The following is a 19,803-nucleotide window of genomic DNA, read 5'->3' on the forward strand; positions in this document are numbered from 1 at the left end:
ATACATGAAAAGGTTGGAGTAATTCTAGTTGAAGATAAGATTAGAGAGAGTCGTCTTAGACAATTAGATCAAATAAAATATTGCCCTTTTGATGGTCATGTCATGAGAGTGAATGTATTAGATCCAGCCTATGTTAAGAAAGATAGAGGTATACCGAAAAAACTTAGTTAGGAAGTAATAAACATAACAATTTTTAATAAATTTAAATGAGAATTTGACTCTTGATAAGACACAATGGAGAAAAAGCATTCATATAGCCAACCCCATGTAGTGAGTTAAAAGCTTGTTATTGTTTGATATTTCAAAAAAAAAAAACATCATTAGTATAAAATATTTAATTAAAAAATATTTATAAAAATTATAATTTCTTTATATAAAATATCAAATAATGCTTGCAATCTTTATTTATTTTAAGATTAAATTTAGCTGCCATATATCTTTAACAAAATATTTTACAATAAAATAAATATCTAACAAAAAATTCATAATAACTTTTTAATAAGCTAATATAAAATTAAAAATATTAACAACTCAAATAACTCCTAGAAAAACTATTATTTTTAAATAAATAAGCTATTTAGAGAAGAGAATTTTGGCTTTTGTTTTTATTTAATGCTTCAAAATAATTTGTGGACGGAAATACCCCCAGTGAGAGATAACCACTTTTATTCGTGAACTATTTATTGATGTTTAAATATTTTTCTAACTTGTTCAAATTAATTTAAGGAAAGCATCATAAATCTTATGCATGGTTGATCCTCCACAACTCCCTTTGTAAACCTTTTAAGGGGGAACTTTATATGGTGTTTCCCTTCATAGATGCAATTCATCGTAAAGGGTTAAAGTAGTTGAAATAAGGTCACGGCGAATCAGAGAAGCAACATACGAGATTTCTCTAGAGATTTCCTCAATCATTCTCAAGGCTTTTGAAATTTGATGGGATCCGCCGGTTATGATTCACTTTAAAACTGGTTTCGCATAAAATCTATATTGACCTTCTCAAACCGGTCCTGATTTCTGATAACAAGCCGGTTCAGCTATAGTGCCGTTTACGAAGATCTGATGGATGAGATTAATGAAGGCCAAGCTTATACGATAGAGAAAAAAAAATCTACAATTCATTCAAATGTATTGTGTATGTTCCAGTTCGGTGTATCTTCTTCTTGTTTTGGGGTTTCTGCACGTTCGGGAAGCCAACACCATCTTCTGCTCGTTCTGGTTTGTTTCTAAGCCTACAGTTGCAATAAATGAAGTCAGATTATTCTGTGATAGCTTAGAAAGCTTTGGAAAACCAATTGCACTGACGATAACGAAAGAAATGCATCATGATAATTCTTTTTTAATGTCAATATGTGTATATACTTACTCAAATATGCGTACTTACTAAGCTCTCTAACTTGATAATATGCATATGAGTGGTGGAAGATATTTAATTGGATCTAGTCCAAACTTCTAAAAAATATCTATAAAACTTATAAGCTAAACATCATCTTCATCAGGATGCGAGAGAAATTGAAATATTTTTTGAGCAGATCCACTCAAAGAGACGGAATTATTTGGAGCATCAAAGGCTCAACGATCTTGTATATGTTCGGTATAATTTAAATTTAAAGAATATATATAATCTTAACCTAAAGTTAATATTTACAATATATTAATGTACCCACATACGTAGAGATGTTCACAGGTAATACAATCAATATGTCAATCATTTCATAATGATATTTCCTCATGGTGCTTTGCATCTTGGTTTCTTATCATATGCATGTCCCACCGACTGCATATTTTAACATGTTGAATCTAATATTTTCCACGGAAATATACCAAGACTCAATTATGATTGTAAATAAAGCCCATGAGTTAGGTTGAGAGAGAGAGAGAATGAATGTTTATATGTTATCTTAATTGATTTGACTTTATAGTGGACTCTATTGACCATAAAGAAGTTTGAGCTAAGCAAAGAGAGAACAAATAGTGAGAATGTATGGTTTCAGTTGAACAAAGATTGCTCAAAAGTATATATATATATATATATATATAATGTAATCAGCTATGTAGCAAAGTTTTTTTTTTTTTAGTTTGCTCAACCAAATGGTTACTATCCTCCTTTTTATATATGATTTAGAACATTATGTTAATAAAACCTTTTTGTAAGCTATAAAATGATGGAATTTTATATTATTTTCATCAAGTTGGGCTCATTTAATAACCGATATCTTTCTCAAAAATACTCTTCAAAGGCGATTATAGATAATACAAATAGGTTAAAGTTTGGCCTGTCAGCACCACACTTTGTAGCTTGGAAAGTCAACTCACATCCATCCAACATACTTTAAGACTACTTAAATTTAGAAAATATATCACCAAAAACTTTTGAATTACATTCTTTGAGAGCTTTTATAAGTCATGGGATGTGGATGCGGGAAGAATCTTTGATAATAAAAAAAAGTTAGTTTGACTTGGTGTAGATAAGGGATACTTGATTGATTGATAAAGGAAGTTAGACTTGAATTATATATGATAGAGAGTCACTCTGCACCTATTAGGTCAAGAAACGAGTTATGTGCAACCTACAACGAGCCATATATAATGATGCACTTCTTTATTTTTCTTGATGTAGTTTTAACGGTAGGCTTCAGATTCCTATAAATAAGAGGTGAAGATGTAAGCATCTCATCTTGGTTTGTTAGTTGAGAGTTTTGGCTATCAATCAAGAGGAATTGAGTTCGAGTCTTATATATGTGATGTGTGTGTGAGTTTATCTTAATTAGCTTAATTAGCCTAAATGTCCTAAAAAAAGAGGTGAAGAGGCAAATTTTGAATATTTTTTTGGGAGCATTAGTGACTCGCTCTATCTTCTCATAGACTAGTGTATCTTTCTCTTATTTTCCCTTTCCTTTCTTATTCATCAATTCTCAAGTTCTAGTCCTTGAAGATTCCCCGCTAATAAAGTCGAGTGTCATCTACAAATATATATATTTATAATATTTTGTTCCGTACAAAAAATATAAATTATAATATGGGAGATAACTATAAAAACAACCAATTTTTATCAAAATTAAAATTTCCCCTTCCTTTCTGTGACCATTAAACCAAAACAAAAATTCTATAACTGAAAGGCCAAGAATAGGCTGAGATATTGACAAAAGAATATAAAAATTCAAGTGTGGCTCATCAACAAAATAAATTTAAGGGGTCTAAACAAGTATAAGGAAACATACATAGAGGTTGTTGGGATCACAAATTTTATAAGAGGTGCATAAAATAGTTAAGATTATCTATTTACACCAAGGTTCTATAATAAAAATAAGTTAAATCAGTTGAAGAACAATAAACATTTTAATTCTTCTAGCAACAAGGTGAGAAATCCCATTCAAATTACACCCAGAGTATTAAACATTATCATCAAACAAAGGCTTCCCTTTAGAATTTAGATCACATTAAAATAGGTTTGGAACCCTATCCAGCTTTCTTCTTATTCTTATTGTATATCATATCACATCATAACCTTAAATTTGGGGTTAAATTATAGAAATTAAAACTAAAGCTTCATTTTAGATATCTTTCTTATTGCTTCTTAAAACAAATTTTTAATGAAAATTTTAAATTTTTATACTAAAAAACTGTTTTAAAATGCAGCAAGAAAGTCATTCCAAACAAAACCCAAGACATTCAAATCACATAAATAAATATCTTATAATTCATAGAAATTTTTGTATAAACCAAAAACAATCCAATCTTGAGTGAAGACTTCTAATTAAGGAATCAAATCATTCTTAGTCATTCTGATTAAGAAGATTGTTATTCAATTTAAAGGTATTTAGTAATATAGACTATTTTCAAAATATATTGTTAATAACAATTAATTTCAAAACCTATAAAAAGTTCTTTTTTATTTTATTTTTTCCAAAATTCTAAGTAACATACATTTAAAGTAATGCAAGAGCTATAAAAGGTTAAAAGGTATTCAAAAGTTAGAAATAGCTCATCTATTTGCAAAGGCTTATAAAAAATAAATATTAATGAAATGAAATTGGAATAGTTAAAGAGAATATGAATTCCAGGAAAGGGCAAAGAAGTTCAAATTTTAATTCAATAGCCAAACCACAATGTAATAAACCCTTCTAGAAAGCATTCTAAGGGTAATCTTCTTTTTAAAATATGAATCAAAATGTTTATAAAATTAAAATGTCCTTAATGACAAGTGCTAATCTTAGGTCATATACATCTATTATCAAATTTATCTTCAAATAATTAAAAAAAACGAAATTAATAAATAAGAATTAATTATTCAATATTTTTAAATCTCCTCATTAATAATCTTCTCCTTAAGTAAAACTCACGAAATTAGTTCTTTCTACTCAAAACACAAAGAGATGCTTTGAATCACTTTTTAATTTTTACTTTTAAAAAATATGTTTGATTTTCATTCTTTTTGCTATTTTTATCTTTTTTTAATCCTTAAAATAATTTTTGGAACCTTTTTAGATGTTCTTTTTTTTTTTTTAATTAAAACTGAAGACTTCCAATCATAACTATCAACAACCACCACCACCAACTTTTATAGTAGTCAATAAAACAAAAAGAATACTTATTTAAAATGTCCAAAATAATTTTCTTTCACATTAAATATAAATAAAATGATATAAATATAAACTAATTATAAATGAACTCCAAACGTTTCAACACCATCAACTCCCATGCACCAAAAATTCATTCAAACAAATAACATAATAGCAAAAACTCCCAAAAAGCATAAATTACGTAAATCACTCGAGCTTCATTAGGGATAGCTTTCTTACTGTTTTCTAAAACAGTTTTTAATACAAAAAAATTCTTGAACGAAATATTTTTATACTAAAAAACTGTTTTAAAAAATATTTAAAAAAATTATCCAAAACAAAATCTCAATCTCAAACAAATAAATATACTACTAATTCTTACCTGTGAGTTGGCATCCAACCATATCATCACTTACATGTTTATCCCTTATCGCAATATCTTCTTTAATGGGAGTTTCTTTATAGGCACAATACAAATTTTTAAAACAAAAACTTAGCATATTATGTCACCATATAAATAAAATGGTAATTTATATATTTTCTATGTTGATTTCTTATTATTGAAATGTTCAAGTGGAAGTTCCTGCGTCTGTGTAAAAAATATTGAAGGCTGGAATAAATGAAGAGTTCAGTACATGAAGCCATATGTAAGCACCAGAGACCAGTAGGGGGGGCCTTGTATTTCATTCAATTCAAAGCAAATATTTAATAAGATTTCAACAGGATTCCCCGACCAACCTGCCATCCTAAATTTACTATAAATGCCATGTCCCTTTCAATTAGCTTTTTTTTTTTTCAGATTCCAGTTTTCACAAATATAATAAGGTCATTTGTTCTTCAGCTTAAACAAGTCATGTGGTGTATTGTCTATACTGGCAGTTATGAATATAAAAAATATTTCTTCGAAGTGAAAAGCTAGAAGAGAGTCTGACCTGCTGAGAATTAATTGGCAGCAAATGCGAGGCTTGTAATCTCCACACAACGAGGATTTGGTTCAACCACGTTCAGTTTTGTCTTACAAGTTCCTGTACCTGAGGAGTTTTAATAGGTTTGCAAAACAGTATAGTTTGATCGGTTCGTTAGGGACAAATAAAAAAACTATCAACTCAATTTAATGATAAGGATATACCAATACACTTAGGCTTCGTTTGGGATGTGATGTACTAGGGGTGAGGTGATAGGCCCACTATGGAGATGGAGGAGTTGATGTTTGATCCAAAAGAAAAGTTAACCAAAATCAAACGAAATAAAATAAAAACGGATGATGAATGATGGAGACTATAGATGAGAGGACGGATAAAAAAAAATAAAAAATAAAAATAAAAATGATACCAACCACGAGCCCGGACTCTTCCTGCGGCTGGTGGGTACTACGTTGCCCTCCCCGAGGGACTTCAATCCACGAGCCCGGATCTTCCCGCAGCTGGTGGAAACAAGATTGTCCTCCCATATAAGACTTTTCCTCTCCAGAACTCACACAGAGATCAAGACAAAGGCTCTAAATCCTTCTTTTTTTAATAATCCATCATCTTCTAATACAAGAGCAAAAGCATCTATATATAGGCCTTAAAAGAAATTAAAAGACAATTTTGCCCATTGGGCTTACATAAAACAAATCCCTTAAGGGTAAAAAAGAAAAATGCATAATTAAATAAAAATTACAATTAATAAAATAAGATAAAATGAAGGGATCTCAGCCGTCGATCTTCAACTTCTGCTCGGATAAACATGGACGGTTGGATGTCCGCATTAGGATGGCTTTATTATTGCTTTTTAAAGCATCTTTTTAGTATAAAAATTAAAATTTTTGTACTTAAAAGTTGCTTTAAAAAGCAGTAAGAAAGCCGTCCCAAACAAAACCTTAATATTTTCTCTAATAAGACAAAAGAGCAAGACAATGGAACAAGAAAGAAGATAACATCATATGGTTTTGCAGAATATAATTAAACTAACCTTAAGAAAATGAGTAAAAGAATAGCATCTGCCATCGCCTCATTACATTAAGCACTCTTTGGAAACATTTGATTGCTTGTGAGGATATATATGAGAAGTTTGAATTTTATATTAATATTTAAACATATCATACTACAACACAGAAACAAGCATTAACAAGTAGATGGATTAGTGAAATAGATAGTTAGCCACCGTATTCGCCTTTCGCATACATGTTTTCGGGGTAAAAAACTGCGACCGCCTGATTTCCATCGAACTTCCTTCCATGCAATCGTAATCGAGCTTTTACAGCTCCATTAATGTTGTCATATTCCAAGAAAACCTAAGGAGAAAACACAAAAACTTAGGTAAGAGAGTAGTAACAAGAATGTGGCTAAAAATTTAGGAAAAGGCATAAGAAAAATTTGAATGTAGGCCGTAGATATTGGTATTTACTATTATAGGAAAATGAGAGATTAAAAAATTGTATTTTTGTTGGCATATTATATGCTCATAATTGAGGATATTACCTCTTTACTATCTCTATTTATATTCATTTTAATTATCTATATGCATATGCACATTGATGAATAAACAATACACAACAAATATTTTCCTCTCCAACATGATATCAAAGCTAGGTTAACAAACCTAGCCACCATACCCCGCCTCTCCAGGTCATTAAGTTATCTATTTCTTCTCTTCTAGCCCTAACAATATTGCTCGTGTTGCAAGAACAAAAGGTGGCCATAGTTCTCATGCGCATGGTGGCAACAACGATATTTATGGTCATGATTGTAACTCTTTATCACCATGTTAGCATTTTCAATTGGCCAATCACTCATATAACTATTGTTGGGCTAAGTTTGGCTATCCTCTTATGCCCAACATGTCTTTGGCTCTAATATTGCCAATCCCACTAGTACTTTTGGCTCAATGACCATTTCCCAATAGGACTATATGATCGTTTTCTGAACTATTTTAATATTCCGTTTATCAATTGTCGTGACTGTAACTGCAACTGCTCATTCTGGTACACCTTGAGTTATAGATTATGATGGTTCTCATACACACCTCCACATCTTATTATTCTTGATAAATCTACTCTGATCACAGGAAAAGGTTTGCTATATGTTCCATTAACATTAGACATTGTTACATGTTCATGACTTCATTCAACCTTTTTGGTCTTATAAATTGTCTAATAAAAGCAAATAACATTTTAATAACTTCTATCCATTTTATTATCTTTCAATGTTTCAACTTATCAATTAAACTTCCATATGATTCACCCTCTTCATTATTTTCAAAGCTTCACTCATGTCTCATTCTTTATTTTAAAATTTTAAACTGAAATTTTTTAAAAGACTTTCCAAAGGCTTCAAGTACTTCTAATTCAATATTGTTTCCTATCTGGATCCACACCGTAACATCACTTGGAATTCATTTGAATAGGTGCTTTATCCATCATGATTATTGTGAAAAGGCATAGACAGTAGTTAGCCTTGGACAAATTCCTTTGTTCAAATATGTCTATTGAAAAATGGATCACAAAAATAAAAATAAAAATAAATCTAGTCAAATCTGAATAATACTTTGAAGAGGCTAAAAATTTGGTAAAAATGATCGAGTTTCCTTCCTCTTTTCTTTCAATTCACATAATAGTGCACCTTTAGGTTTAGTTCAAACAGACATTTGAGGGACAATGCCTACCCATCTAGTTCTTTATTAGTTTATGTTCATTATTGATGACATCACTGGAGTTACAACGAGCTATTTATAGACGTTTCAAGCTTAAAACCTTATTTACATTCAAACTATTCTATCAAGAATAAGAAGTATATATTTTATTCAAATAAGGAAAGAGCTCTTTGTGCTAATAATGCTCTTCTCTATTGAAAATATTATATTATAAATCAATCATCCTTTTGTTAGACCGGCCCATCCTGGGCCGGTTGGACCGGTCCAATTCTACGCGAGGCGGAGACGGACGGGTCGGGCGGAAGGCGCGATCCGCGTGGAGCTGGAGGGGGAAAGTTAGGAGGGAAATTTTGAACGTGTGAAGCTGTTTTAGACTATATGATCGTTTTCTGAACTATTTTCATATGTCGTTTATCAATTGTCGTGACTGTAACTGCAACTGTCATTCTGGTACACCTTGAGTTATAGATTATGATGGTTCTTCTTATACAATAAGTAACTAAGAATTATTTTCATCATTTATCATGCCACACCTCCACATCTTATTATTCTTGATAGATCTACTCTGATTACAGGAAAAGGTTTGCTATATGTTCCATTAACATTAGACATTGCTACATGTTCATGACTTCATTCAACATTTTTTGTCTTATAAATTGTCTAATCAAAGCAAATAACATTTTAATAACTTCTATCAATTTTACTGTCTTTCAATGTCTCAACACAAAGAAGATGACTAGTTGAAGTGTTTGGTCGTATTTATTATCTCATTGGTAATGCTTGCCTTGCCTTATCATTGATTTCCTTTTATCAATGAAACTTCCATATGAGTCACCCTCTTCATTATTTTCAAAGCTTCACTCATGTATCATCCTTTATTTTAAAATTTTAAAACTGAAAATTTTTAAAAGACTTTCCAAAGGCTTCAAGTACTTCTAATTCAATATAGTTTCCTATCTGGATCCACACAGTAACATCACCTGGAATTCATTTGAATAGGTACTTTATCCATCATGATTATTGTGAAGAGCATAGACAATAGTTAGCCTTGGACAAATTCCTTTGTTCAAATATATGTCTATTGAAAAATGGATCACAAAAAAAAATCTAGTAAAATCTGAATAATACTTTGAAGAGGATAAAAATTTGGTAAAAATGATTGAGTTTCCTTCCTCTTTTCTTCCTATTTACATAATAGTGCACCTTTAGGTTTAGTTCAAACAGACATTTGAGGGACAATGCCTACCCATTAGGTCTTTATTAGTTTATGTTCATTATTGATGACATCATTGGAGTTACAACGAGTTATATATAGACGTGTCAAGCTTACAACCTTATTTACAATCTAACTATTCTATCAAGAATAAGAAGTATATATTTTATTCAAATAAGAACTCTTTGTGCTAAAAATGCTCTTCTCTATTGAAAATAGTATATTATAAATCAATCATCCTTTCCATATACATCTTAGCAAAATAGAATAGTTGAATGCAAACATCGTTATTTTCTCGATATTGCTCGCACTTTAATATTTCAAATGTAATTTCCGTGCTAATTTTGAGGGGATGTCATTTTTTTGTCTGTTTTGAAGACTAAAAAGATGCCAAATGAGTGGAAAATGAGTGTGTTAATTTCTATTTTTAAGAATAAAGGTGATGCACATGAGTGTGCAAATTATAGAGGAATTAAGTTAATGTGTCATACTTTAAAACTATGGGAGCGAGTTATGGATTATAAGAGTAATTTTGAAATTCTACTTGTTGTATATGCTCAGTACCGAGCACGTACCGCTCAGTACCGAGCATGTACCGCTCAGTACCGAGCCAGCACCGCTCAGTACCGAGCATATACTGCTCGGAATAGAGCATGTACAGCTCAGTACCGAGCATGTACCGCTCAGTACCGAGCATATACTGCTCGGTACCGAGTGTGTACCTAGTGGTACCGAGCATGTACCGCTCAATACCGAGCATGTACCTAGCTGTACCAAGCATGTACTGAGCAGTACCGAGCATGTACTGAGCAGTACCGAGCATGTACTGAGCGGTACCGAGCTTGTACCTGCTCGGTACCAAGCATGTACTGAGCGAACGAATGAAAGAAAGCCGAATCAGGAGTTATTCAAGCTTTCGTTACTGCACCTCAAAGTCAAGGCCACAACACCGCTCACCTGCTCTTCCGACCTAATCGAGGCCTGAACGTTTCCTGCACTCACAACTTCGGCTTCATTTCCTGCTTTCGAAATCGTTATTGCTTTTGGATTCGTTTCCTGCGTCGTCTCCTTCTGACTTCGTCTCCTGCACTCACGGCTTCGTCTCTTTCCCTCACGGCTTCGCCTATAGTTCGCCTTTCAATTCTCACAGGAAGCCCTAATCCTATACGCAAATACACAAACACGAATCGGCTGCGTCGTATTTACATATATACCGAATAAAAAATTTTGAGGCGGTGCCTCATACTGCCCCGAGGCGTTACGCTTTAATGCGTACGCCTTGTGCGAAAAAATCGTAGGCTTCGCTGGATGGTTTGAGGCGTAAGCCCTGATACGCATGACTTCCGCCTAGACTTGAGGCGCTACTCGATGTGGACGCCTCGTCCGCTTTTTTAATGGTTGGTACCGAGCAGTACCGAGCGATATCGAATACTGAGCGGTACCGAGTACTAGCGGTACCGAGCAGTACCGAGTACTAGCGGTACTGAGTTGTACCGAGTATCGAGCGGTACCGAGTACCGAGCGGTACCGAGTACCGAGTATTTTTTTAAAAATAGGACACACGTATGGGATACGCGTGTCCGATCAAATTTAAATAATATTTTAATTGGAAACGGCAAAGCCGTATCTGACACGTATCTGTGCCGTATCGGAGGCGTATCTGTATCTGACACGTGTCCGATACAGCATGCCTCATAAATAGGCGTATATGTGCAACATAGGAGTGTATTATTATTAGAAATATATGTTTTTATAGGCAAATGTAATCAATCAATAATACACAACAAATATATGCCTTCAACAGTATTCATATAAAAGGTTGCAACTTAGGGTAATAAATGTCATCTCCAAAATAAGGTAACGAAGAAAATGAACAATTTTCCTACAGCTTATTTAGTTGTTTGAAGTTAGAAAACATGTTAACGCATATTGAAAATCAACAATATATGTAGATCCAACACTTATTTAGACTTAATTAATACAAATCAACATTGACTTAACAAAAATTAATATAATGATAATGATTTCATTTACAAAATGAATGAAAAGAAAAAACATTATTTTTTAAAACATACATTTTATATAATATAGACTTCATTTAGCATAAGCAACAATAGCAAAATTTGAACCTCCTTATAACTAAAAGCAAACTCACCCTTCCAACTCCATGTACCACTTCTCCGTGAGGGCCTGGACGAGGGATGACAACATTCACCAAATTGCCTGAAAAACAAGCAATTTTCAGTTCTTAAATGAACCAAAAAAAAAAACAGCAAAAAGTACATCTAAATGTCATCCTAACAATTGAATACTTTCATGGGATAGGGGGCGAGAAAAGTTGCCCATATGTTCCACGCAAGAATTTACCAGCAAACTAAAGAAACACAAAGTTAAACAATCTTTAACATAACAAATCCATACCATATTTTCCACACTCTCCCTTCATGTCATCCAAAATTTCTTCGTATTCCTCATCATCTTTCAAATCATCTGCACTAACCACTTGAGTTAAGCAGACAATCTTTGTTGGAAGGGATCCCACTTGTAACGCAAGCTCCTGCCCGAAATTAGAAAATTTAAAAACGATCATAAACACATAAACTAATATTGAGCATCCAATGAACTCAACAAATTATTTATTGCTTACATGCAACACTTTTTTGCAAAAAAAAAAATTAAAAAAACACTGAAAGAAACTGTGAGACTGAAAACCAAAATAGTCAATCATGTGAAATTTCTAAGAAAAGCTAAACAAGCAAAACAAGATTAAACATGCCAGATATATGAAAATTTAGACTATTATTAATCCTATAAATAACTTAAAGTAGATTTAAATGCAGGATAGCCATATGCATGAATGATTCAACAACAACAACATCAAGTATTTATCCCACTGTGGGGTTGACTACACAAATCCTTTTTCTCCATTGTATCCTATTAAGAGTCAAACTCTTATTTAAATCTAATAAAAAAAGGTTATTTCTGATACTTTCTACCCAAGCCCTTTTAGATCTACCTCTACCTTTTTTAGCATAGGCCTGAGGCATGAATGATTCAAATTAGGCAAAAATATATCCCAAGAAGTTCTTATAGTTGCTAAGATCTACTTTTTTTATAGACCATGATAATATATATTTACCTGTAGAACAGCCTAAATCTTAGGGAGGGGCATCTACCGGTACAGGTGACACATGTGCCATCCATGCAAGTGTTATTTGGAGTTGGGTATCAATATGTATTTTTTGTGGGTGTTACCAGACTTATTTGCCAACTATTTGTGAGGGGGCATACAATTGTTCAATGGTAGGGAGGTGTGGAATATATAACTGAATGCACAAAGGAATAGTTTTGAGACAACTAAGTATTATGTGATGAGATGGATGCTCCAAGCCTCCAACCCAAGTTTTACAAGAATAATCAAAGAACAGCCATTCTAAGTTCAGGTTTAGTGAATCAATCGACAAAAAAACCATGTAAACAATTGCTGCAGTGTTCTTGGCAATAATTGCAGCTCTTGATTAAGTGTTCACATAACCAAACAAATACTAACCACGCGGATATAGTACATGTTAAATTACTGACCTCAACTAACTAAGAATCGTCAAAGACTAACCAGAGCGCTACATAAGGATAAGGGATTTGTACTAATTACAGCACATAACTCAATTCATGTGACTTCAAAATCTTTTTTACATGAAAAGAATAAAGGCTGAATTTACAATAAAAAAACCATTGATAGAGAAAAAAAAGCAATTTTTAAGTTTGAACTATAACAAAAAATTTGGCTTAAAATGATGTAATTTAAAGCATGCCTCAGTACAATTTAGTATTTGTTATCTTGAGGCGTGCGCCTCAAGATTTTTAGGAAATACATATGCTTCACATAATGTGAGGCATGCCTTACCTCAATCTTCATGAGGGGTGAGCCTCAAAATATTAAGGTTTTAGGCATTAAAAAAATCATTTTCTTACTAACCAACCATGCCCCCTCTATCTCTTGCTCTCACTTTCACACAAAGAAACCACACATCCAAAGCTCCTACAATCCTAACCTCTCAGCTCACATGTTCCAGCATACTAAACTCTTATTCGCCATCACATGCCGCTCCTTCCTAGTCACGAGTCACCTCCTTCCTAACTACTTGCCAAGCCTTCTTCAACAAGAGCCAAGGGACTCGTCTCTTCTCCATAGTACCTCTTCATATCCATAACTTCAGAATTTGGTTTTTTGTTTCCTAAATCTAAAATTTCTTATTTGTTTAGTCAGTACTTCTTTCTTGATAATTCACATGTTCAAACTTCTTTTCAAAATTAAAAGTTGTTAGATAAAAGTACAACGAATATAGAAAGAATCTGACATGGAGATAGTGTGTGCAAGTTAGAGGAAATGAGAAAACATATGTTTATCTAAAGTGTAACTACTGCAAGAAAGTTTTTAAAAAGGGTGTTACAAGGAGGAGCACCATTTTGGCTCACACAAAAATATTGCACAATGCGCTAAGGTGCCTAAATAAGTGAAAGAAAAGATCTGAGCATACATGAATAAAATAACGATGTCAAAGTATTTGACATGATGACAATTTGATAAAAGAATTGATGTTGATCTTATTATAGGAGCAAGCGTAGTGATGAATATTCCTCATCATCTTTGTCAACAATGTCAAGTGCAGGTGTGAAGGGACCCATAAATAAATATACGGTAAACTGGGAGGATAAAAAGCATCATGGCAAGAATGACTCCTAAGAATGCTAGAGAGCCACGTAGGCATATTTGCATCGATATTGAAATGTTCATCTACAAGATAACCATTCAATTTAATGTAGCAACATCCCCTTCTTATTTCAATATAATTCATTCCATAAATTCTTATGGTAGAGACCTAAAATCGCCATTAATATATGTTTGAGAACTTCGATATTGAAGGCGCTGAACAACATTGAAAAAGTTATTGACAAAATTAGAAGACTAGAGTCAAACTAGATTAGGGTATAAGTGAGCCGTAGTCAGCTTGCTAGCATGCTCAAATTGGACTCATTAACAAGCTCATGAAAATTCAAGGTCGATCTCAGCTAGACTCAGTTGATAAGCATATCTACTGGTTTAAATTAAAATATATTTTAAAATTAATCTAAAGAAACATAATAAAAGATTTATTAAATAATTTTAATTATTTCTGGAGTCAAACTTGAACTTTCAAAACAAGCTCAAATAATCGAGCTTAAGCTCAAGCCTAATAATTTTCAAATTGAGTTCGAGCTCAAAAAATGAGCTTGAGTTGAGTTCGAACTCAATAAGAATTAAATAAGTTCGAACTCAGTAAGAATTAAATAAGTCAGGCACGATTAGACAGATACTCGACTCGATTCGTTTACACCCTTAAACTGGAGTAAAGTGTTACGCCGGCCCATCCTGGGCCGGCTGGACCGGTCCACCCTGGACCGGTCATTGCCTACAGGAGGCGGAAGGCAGAGGGGGGGGCGGAAACAAGTGGGTGGGCCCACTTGGTGTTAATTCAAGTTAGGAGGGAAAATATTTGAATGAGGGGTTGTTTAGGTATTTTGTATTAATCCTTTGTCTTTAATTAGGTGTTTTGGAGGGATTTGGAATCATCTTGAGTTTGAATTATTTTGAGATCTAGGTTTTGGTGTCTTGGGCTCTTGGCTTCGCCGGAGATCTTTGGGAGAGTTTTTCCTTCCTCTCGAATTGAAGGAAAGTTGTATCTTGCAAGTGCTTTTCATCCGTTATCGAAATAAAAGCGTTTGTATTGTTTTTTCCTACGTTTTCCAACGTTTCTTCTCTGTTTTTGGCTGTTTTCCTGCTGTGGACAGCAGTTCAACCTAGATCTACTTGGGTTTTGGTGTGAAACACGTGGAAATCCAAGTGTTTCCTATCATAAAGATCATGTCTAACAGCTAATTTGATATAAATAATATATGCTTCATCAACATTTTAATTAATTATTTATATGGCACTACTTTCATAAATCTTTTGAAGCTGTTGAAATGTCAAGCGTGCATGGTATATTTTTGAATTGTTTGATGAAGTAATAAATAAGATTGGAGAGCATTTGATGGTACAAGTTGTGACATAATACTAGTGCTTATAAAACAACTGGGAATAAGTTGGAGAAGAGAAATCATCTGTATTGGACACCTTGTGTTGCACACCACATAGATTTAGCTTTAGAAAAGCTTGTTGACTTGTCTCAGCATAAAAATATTCAAAGCAGAGAAGAATACCAAATTTACCTACAATTATTCCTAGGTTTTGACTTTTACGAGAAATTTTTTCTAAAAAATAACTTATAGTCTACTACGAACAAATTTGTTACGGCTTATATGACTCCATAGTGCATGTTTAAAGCTAGGCAACCTTTAGAGGCTAAGTCTACTTCCATATAATGGCTTGACTATGCTTGGGTAAAGAATTTGAGAGAAAAAGAACTTGGGAAGATTGTTCATAATGAAATATTTTGATTGGGTGTTACATATACAATAACAAGAACAAAGACATTAGCTGTTCATATTACAATATCTAAACTCATTTGATGTATTGTAAAATTTGTGCCTCACCTCAATTGCTAACCGTTGTTGTGCCTGCAACAAAACAATTTCATGCTCCGGCCTAGGCTGTGTACTTCCCTGGTTTGCACGTCTGACCGTGAGTGTTTTATCACCCATCTTTATACCATTAAGAGCGGCGCATGCAATGTCCGTGACAGAAAGATCTTGGTAGACACAAAAAGCATAGCCTTTTGAATTACCAGTTTCCCTGTCCTTGACCAAATCAAAGCCTCGAAGGGCCCCAAATGATTCAAGCAACTCTCGCACCTGCGCTTCAGTGAAATAATATGGGAGTCCACCAACAAAAATACGATCTGGCCCCTCAAGACCACCGGCTGAACCTGGCATCAGGCCCACAGCAGAAAGATTAAGATTTGGATTAGGTTGGCTTGAGCCGAGTGCAGCAGCCAGCGAAGGGATGTAGTCGCTTGGCCTTCGAACCTTTACTGGAGCTCCCTGCAGTCACAATAATTTTACAGGCCACATATAATGCTAGTATATGTTTTTGAGTGTGTGGATGGATGGGTGGGTTGGGTGATGGACATACCTCAAACATTATGCCATCCAAAGCCATAGCATTGCTTGCTTCCTCAACAGACCTCATTTCCACGAAAGCAAACTTTTTCTCATAGTTTATATATACATTCACAACAGCATCACCTGCAACAATTGCAATGAAAAGGTTATTACCGTTGGCATCATAAATCCAAATCTACAGAATATAAGAATATAAGCACTCACCAGGTCCTGCTGTGTTTCCACCGATAGCAGACATTACTTGACTGAAAAACATTGCAACTGACTGCATATAAATTCATAAGAGATATAAGAATGCAGTATCATGAAATAAGACATGAAAACATCATGCACAAAATGTTACAAAACATTTAAGTTCACATCATCATTTATTATTGCAATAAGAAATCATCATGCGAGATATCTACAATTCTTAAAAAAAAAAAAACTAGAATCATATAGATTCAATATGTAATTAATCAATTATTTGGAAAAAAAATGCACTTAATGTGCAACGCATCCTCTAAGCAGTCAAAGATAAATCTTTAAAATGCACTTTCAGACAAATTTGCTACTCCATGCATTAACACCAACCCCTGCCGTGCACTGTAGCTAAGAAAGAAATTAGCATAACCATAGAGACACGCTAAGTGGACAAATCCAGACAATGATGCAATGAACTAAAACAAAGCTTCCATTCCTTCCAAACACTGCCAAAAGTCAAAGACTGAAGTATAAACATGAGCATCCGTATGCAATGCATGGTAGAATAATTATTTAGTAAGTCCAATTAGTTCAACAACAGGCATCCAGCTTTATGAGAGGAATTGTAGCCTTCTGAGAGAGTTCTGTTTGTTTCCGATTTTCAAAAAACAATGGGTTTGTTTCAAGAAATTAAATTTACTCTTGGAGGTACTAAACATCATACCAAGCGGTAGCATCCATAAATATTGCAAAATAATTTGTTACCAAATACTAGTTAACAATATTATAAATTATAAAATTCCAACATAATAAATTGAAGGAAGAATAACGAATCTATAATTTCAAACATAAATTTGCATCATCGTAGTCATATGCTAAATTGATGTTAATCTTCAGAAAATGAACATATAAAATATTTATCACTGCAAAACAAGTTAAAATTTACATTTTGCATTATTTAATGACGGCCAATAAATTATAAGATGAAAAATGATATCATTATTATATTAGTTACTAATAAAACTAACATCAATTAACAGTAGTTCCATTTTTATTTTATCCAACTTTACCTTAATTTTTTTAATTGAAAAGGGACATAATTAAACAACATTTCAAAATTATCATAATGTTATCATATTCAAAAATGTTTCAGAAATTTTAATGTCATTTAAAATAATGCTCACTAAAAATTATAATTTACCCAAATTTTTATCATTCAACAACTATATTTATTCGTTTGCAGTAACAAAGGAATAAAAGACATTTGTTTTCACATAGAATACTCCTAGGGCTGTCAAATCTAGTCACGGATCGAGTTTGAGTCCAACCTAAAACTAACTCAGCATTTTTCGACCCAACCTAAACCCAACCTGTTTTTAAAAGCAGGTCAATTTTTCGGACCCGAACCCAACTCACCTCGGGTGCGGGTCAACCTGACCTGACCCGTAAGTCTCCCGCCGTTCATGCGTTTATTCGGCCAAATCTCATAAATAAGCCGTCGTCGGCCTCCGTTCGTGCGCTTATTCAGCCAAATCCTAGCGGCATGACAGCAAGCAGCGGCAAGGCAGCGGACGAGTCACGCGACGTCGATGCAGGCAAACAGGCAGACATGACTCGATGCTATGTGGTCAGCAAAAGTGGTCGATGGGGGTGGTGAGCTTGTGGCAATAGTGGGCAACAGTGGCCAATCGCAGCAGCACATGATATCACTTTACACAAGTAGCGCATTTGAAATTTACTCAAATTGGACGAATTCTAATACATTGAAAATGAACTAGAGAACGAATTCCAAATTTACTTCAAAAAAACTTTGCATTTATGAAAGTCTTGAATTAAATTGGACATTTATTAATAGTTGGGGGACTATTTTGAGCTTTTACTCTATCTTAAAATATAAACTTAAATATAAAGTATTGATGAAATGCGAGTAAACATATAATGGACATACAAAAAAATAAATTAAAAAGGAAAATGGCGATCAAAATAAACTCGGCAAATGTCTAACCTGCTCATTAGCAGTAGCAGAGAGACTGCCAACATAAACACGACGAGCATGCCGCGTAGCCTGAGAATAACAAGATTTTTTTTTAAACATCACATTATTGATAAATGAAGTGGAAAATAGAGAAATTGGAGATCAAACCTGTTGTGTCATAGCTTGCACAGGCACCAATGGAAGAGTAGGGAACTGAACCTAATCACAAGCAAAGAAACAGGTCGATACAATATTAACCAAAATAAAATCAAGGATAAACGATAGACATGCACCTGTCCACCCGCCAAAGGAAAAATATTGGGAAGCATTCCAGGAACAGCAGCTGTTGTCCCAGGTACCTGGCCTGTAAAACAAAATTAGGCTACAAAAAAACAAACATTTGAATACATTAGCAAAAATTTTTGCACGGCATCATCTTTTCCTCACGGATGAGCGGTACGCCCAGAGCTCCCTATGACATTATCACAAAGAAAAGCAACATATCACTTCAAATTTCATGAGAAAATATTTGCAAGACTACCAAAAAAGAAATATTTCTAGTTTGAAGACGAACAAGACATCAAATAGGTGCTGATTCCTCCGTGTACATCAAATCTACAGTAGTCAGCTCGCAACCATTGGCAGTAGAGGGGCGAATGACCCAAATTTGCCTTATCAAAGCAACGTTATACATAGAACAAAAAAATAAAACAGCAAAACAAGAACAACCAATAGAAATAACCTCAGCTTCCGAGTAAAGTTGCTGATCAAAAAGGAGAAAGAAAGTAACGTGAGTCATCCACAAGTAGAAAAATGGATGGAATGACAGCTTACCCGATAAAAAGCATGCATAATCACACAATTCTGCGGCAGTTACCAGAAAATGTCAACATGAAAAAAGAAGCCAAAAAAGTAATACATACCTGCAACAGTGACACTGGGCATCATGACTGGTGGTGGCATGTCGAACCCACTGATGCGTTTACTGCACCAAAAAAGAGCATTAAAAGTTCAAATGGACAAAGAAACAATAATGTATGATATATTAAGAGAAAATATCCTCATACAAATAAGAAAAGATGGTCAACAAACAATGACAAAGAATAGACTACTTTGAAACCTAATGCAGAAAATAA

The 19,803-nt window shown here is 33.6% G+C and overlaps 1 protein-coding gene across 5 annotated transcripts in view; it reads right to left on the reverse strand.

Annotated features, from left to right (window-relative positions):
- Positions 1–6,487: 6,487 nt before the first annotated feature.
- LOC110105268 (splicing factor U2af large subunit B-like) overlaps positions 6,488–19,803 on the reverse strand; it is a 32,899-nt gene continuing 19,583 nt past the window's right edge. For 3 of the 5 annotated variants that reach the window (XM_020834694.2, XM_020834693.2, XM_020834695.2), the window contains exons 4-13: positions 19,591–19,652; positions 18,961–19,031; positions 18,836–18,886; positions 18,698–18,757; positions 16,714–16,774; positions 16,520–16,632; positions 15,982–16,428; positions 11,830–11,965; positions 11,564–11,631; positions 6,700–6,837 (exon numbers count right to left, since the gene is read on the reverse strand). In XM_020834694.2, the coding sequence (XP_020690353.1) occupies positions 6,700–6,837; positions 11,564–11,631; positions 11,830–11,965; positions 15,982–16,428; positions 16,520–16,632; positions 16,714–16,774; positions 18,698–18,757; positions 18,836–18,886; positions 18,961–19,031; positions 19,591–19,652 (1,207 nt within the window). Of the gene's footprint in view, positions 6,838–11,563; positions 11,632–11,829; positions 11,966–15,981; positions 16,429–16,519; positions 16,633–16,713; positions 16,775–18,697; positions 18,758–18,835; positions 18,887–18,960; positions 19,032–19,590; positions 19,653–19,803 lie in introns of all 5 variants that reach the window. The other 2 variants (XM_020834691.2, XM_028696087.1) reach the window with 2 other exon arrangements.

This window comes from Dendrobium catenatum, unplaced genomic scaffold, assembly GCF_001605985.2.
Source record: "Dendrobium catenatum unplaced genomic scaffold, ASM160598v2 fragScaff_scaffold_716, whole genome shotgun sequence".
NCBI lineage: Eukaryota > Viridiplantae > Streptophyta > Magnoliopsida > Asparagales > Orchidaceae > Dendrobium > Dendrobium catenatum.